This window comes from Papaver somniferum, chromosome 11, assembly GCF_003573695.1.
Source record: "Papaver somniferum cultivar HN1 chromosome 11, ASM357369v1, whole genome shotgun sequence".
Taxonomy (NCBI): Eukaryota; Viridiplantae; Streptophyta; class Magnoliopsida; order Ranunculales; family Papaveraceae; genus Papaver; species Papaver somniferum.
In genome coordinates this window covers 4,135,054-4,138,619 of record NC_039368.1, presented here as the reverse complement: position 1 = coordinate 4,138,619, position 3,566 = coordinate 4,135,054, and the positions used below count along the sequence as shown (strand labels likewise).

The following is a 3,566-nucleotide window of genomic DNA, read 5'->3' as shown; positions in this document are numbered from 1 at the left end:
ATTAGAGTTAGGGAATTTTTCACTTAGTGCAGTTCAGAGTTATATAGATTTATTTGTTTTTTTCTTTTCTTCTTTGTATGATTATTTCAAGGGAATGAGGTATCAATATGAGGGAGGGAGCAAAGGATAGGATCACTAATTTACCAGACTCACTTGTTCACCATATCCTTTCATTTCTTCATATCGAGGATGGTGCTCGAACTAGCGTATATCTAAAAGATGGAACTACCTTTGGACCACTGTCCCCGTACTTTATTTTCAGATCCCTTTCTCTCGCATCCCTACTTCTTACGAGACTGATAAATTCATGGATTTTGTGGATGGAACATTGTTTCGCCATGCGTCAAATGTAGACAAGTTCTTTCTCCACTGGGACGTCGAGTTAAATGAGTCTCGGGTTCGTTCCTGGATCTCTTTTATAATCATGGGTAAGGTCAAGGAGCTCGATCTATGCTTACGCCAAGAACGCCCATTGTTTATACCCCCATCTCTTTTTACTTGTGAATCACTCATATTGTTGAAGCTACGAACTAACCCTAGTATCCACTTTCCCAAGTATATGTCTTTTCCAAGACTCAGGCGCCTTGAACTTCATCATTTTAAGCTTAGCGATGAATGCTGGAATGAGGAGCTCTTTTCAAATTCCCCTGTCCTTGAAGAATTGATTCTGGAACGCTGCAACGTTAGTATGAGTTATCTTTGTATATCAATTCCTACACTTAAACTCTTGAAATTCAATACTTGGAATGTTGAGGGAAATGGTTTACGAGACTGTGTTTTCAAAATTGATGCACCACGGCTTGTCAGTTTGTCCTACTCAGGTTATGTTCCAAAAGAATTTATCTTCTCTAGCTTTCTAGCACTAGTGGAAGCAGATATTCACTTCAGCAGTGAAGAAAATGGTTGTGCAGAAATAATTCGGTTATTTCGGGCTCTCGCACATGTAAAATGTCCAACTGTTTATGATTTAACCCTGCAGGTATGCTTTTTCGTTGATATCTTTGGTTTTTCATTTCGTCCTACTTCAATGGTTTAAACTGACTCCTTGTAACTGACTCATTTGCTGTTGTTGCTTTGTGATGAATAGGCTATCTACCGTGTACAGCGTCAGTTGAACAATTTGCTGACATTTCATAATGTCAAAGTGTTGAATATAGCTGAAGTTCTGACCACTGATCAAGGACTAATTGCTTTGCTCAAAGCAGTACCTAATCTGGAATCACTTGCAATTTTCGAGGCAAGTGTTTGGAACTGATGATTCTGCCTACTGTAATCCGATAAATAACTAATAATAAGTTTTCTTCTCTGAAACCCGATTTAAAGCCTAAATCCCATGATGGAGTTTGCAACCCATTTTTGTGCACCATTCTGTGTATCACTCTTCCTTTCTTGCTCGACTTTCTCCAAATTTTAGGATAGAGCTCCTTCAAGGATTGTGCTGTTTTCCAACTATCTTCCCAAAAACGGACATTCTTACCACTCGATAGAATTTGCTTAATCCCACTTTTCAAAATTTTTGATTGCTTAAGAATATTTTTCCATAACCCGCACCCTTGAGTCTGGTTTGTTGCTGCGCTTATTGAAACTATTGGGGATCCTAGCAATTTAGGAACAGAAGAAGATACAAGGTCATGGACTCCGGGTAAAAATGGAGAATTCTCAGTTTATTCTTGTTACGAAATGATTGATGGACAACAACAGTTACGAGGACAAGCTCAAGCTCAAGCTCAAGCAAGACAACACAGAATGCCGTCGAATTACATTTGGAATTCAGTCATCCCAACGAAAGTGTCATTTCTAGTTTGGGCTGCAGCAACGAATGGATTACCAACGAAAGTGTCATCCCAACGAAAGTGTCATTTACGTCGAAGAGGGATGGCAATCACAAACATTAACTGTTGTCTCTGTCATCAAGAACACGAATCAATTTCACACATCTTTATTCAATGTGAGTTTGCAAAGAAAGTGTGGGATCATTTCTTAAACTTGTTGTAAATTAGATGGAGGCCGCCAGATTCATGTATGGTTTTCGTTGCGTCTTGGCAGTTGAAATTCAGGACCGAACCAAGGGAATTTCTTAAATTCTGTTTGCCATTCGCCATATGGCAGCAAATCTGGGAGGAAAGGAACGATAGAGTTTTCCGCAACAAGGAAAAAACAGTAGAAAGGGTTATTATTCAAGTGAAGGCTTCCTTATTCAGTTGGGCGAGAGTTCATGAATCCTTTAAGCATTTTAAGTTTGTGGATTTCATGCACGGTTGGGAGGTTTTTAAATAGTAACTAGCTTCAAACATGTAGTAGGGGAAATGTTTTTTTGTTCCATGTTTTACACTCCCCTTTACTCGTTTTCTGTTGTCCAGTTTAAATAGTTGTGTATTGTTTCTTTTAGTGCTAGCTCAGCACTATCTAGTGAATGAATTTTATCTTCTCCAAAAAAAACTAATAATAAGTTTTTGGCTTATGTATGTTTACTGTATGTCTGTAGTAATTATTCTTTTGATATTTATTTTTCTTGTTGTTTATATCCTCAATTCCAGTTTATGGGTGATAAAGAAGTAGAGGAAAATACTAACGACACTGAAGATAATGGGGATTATGACCATGAACATGATTATGCTGACTACTTTCAGTTCGAAAACAACCACGACAATGAAGATGTCTCAGATGCAGCTGAGTGCGACAAAAACTATGGTAACTCAGATGACGGTTGGGCACCCGATATTGTGACTACTGGATGTTCGTTGCTACACCTTAAATCAGTTTGTTTTCACGAATTTTTTGGGAATCCAAGGGAGATAAGGTGGGTGAAATTGATTTTGAGGAAAGCAAAAGCTTTGCAAACTATGACTATACGTTACAATGATGATTCTGATTTCCATTTTTTGAATGCGAAAAGTGAAAAAGAACTTATGGTAGAAGTACCAAGTTTTCCAAGAGCCTCTGCAGGTTCTGTGATTAAATTCTGTTCTTGGGATTGGAGGTCTGTTGTTTTATGTCGAAATAAGAAGCTAGAATGAACCTGATTTCAACCTTTTACGGTGCATCCGACTGTTATCCATTTCTGATTCCAATTGATCACAAAATTGTAATCCATATGAAACTCCTAAAATAGAAAAAAGTCTATGGATGTTTGTTTCCAAAGCCAAGCAACAGATTGTTTTGCATAGCCAACACCCCTTTTGTCTTTAACGTAGCTTAGTGAGGTACCCAGCAAAGTATTTCAGTATAAGTCATGTTTGTACTTACGAATAGAGAGTATTTCAGTCCAGATTTCGTTATTGATAGCCCAATACTTGTGCTCTCTACCAAGCGAAATTTATCAAAGCTTGGTTCTTCCATTAGTTATTTTTAAGTGTCATTTCTTACATTTTTTAACTAGAGTTGCTGACTTGTTTCCACTCATATAACTCTTTAGAAACACGTTTAAATGCTTCGCCATCTAACAACCCCATTTTCGGTTATCTGGTGTAAGAGTCATGACTCTCGAGAAGGTCTCAGTTTAATGAGTCATGGGTATTGGATCAACTAGTTACTAACGATTATGTGAGAACAGAATTTCGGGTGAC

The 3,566-nt window shown here is 37.8% G+C and overlaps 1 protein-coding gene across 1 annotated transcript; it reads left to right on the top strand.

The window, feature by feature from the left end:
- The first annotated feature begins 424 nt into the window (after positions 1 to 424).
- On the top strand, positions 425 to 3,017 carry LOC113323954 (F-box/FBD/LRR-repeat protein At1g78750-like). Its single transcript, XM_026572297.1, has 3 exons — positions 425 to 979; positions 1,088 to 1,237; positions 2,538 to 3,017. Exons 1-3 carry the CDS (start codon positions 425 to 427, stop codon positions 3,015 to 3,017), a joined length of 1,185 nt encoding a protein of 394 aa, XP_026428082.1.
- The last annotated feature ends 549 nt before the right edge of the window (positions 3,018 to 3,566 follow it).

What these genes read in the sequence shown, in the direction of transcription:
- LOC113323954 (XM_026572297.1), top strand. Translation starts at nt 425, where the DNA reads ATGGGTAAGGTCAAGGAGCTCGATCTATGCTTACGCCAAGAACGCCCA. An exon ending in TTTATGATTTAACCCTGCAG is followed by an intron (nt 980 to 1,087) that starts GTATGCTTTTTC and finishes TGTGATGAATAG; the next exon opens with GCTATCTACCGTGTACAGCG. An exon ending in AATCACTTGCAATTTTCGAG is followed by an intron (nt 1,238 to 2,537) that starts GCAAGTGTTTGG and finishes CCTCAATTCCAG; the next exon opens with TTTATGGGTGATAAAGAAGT.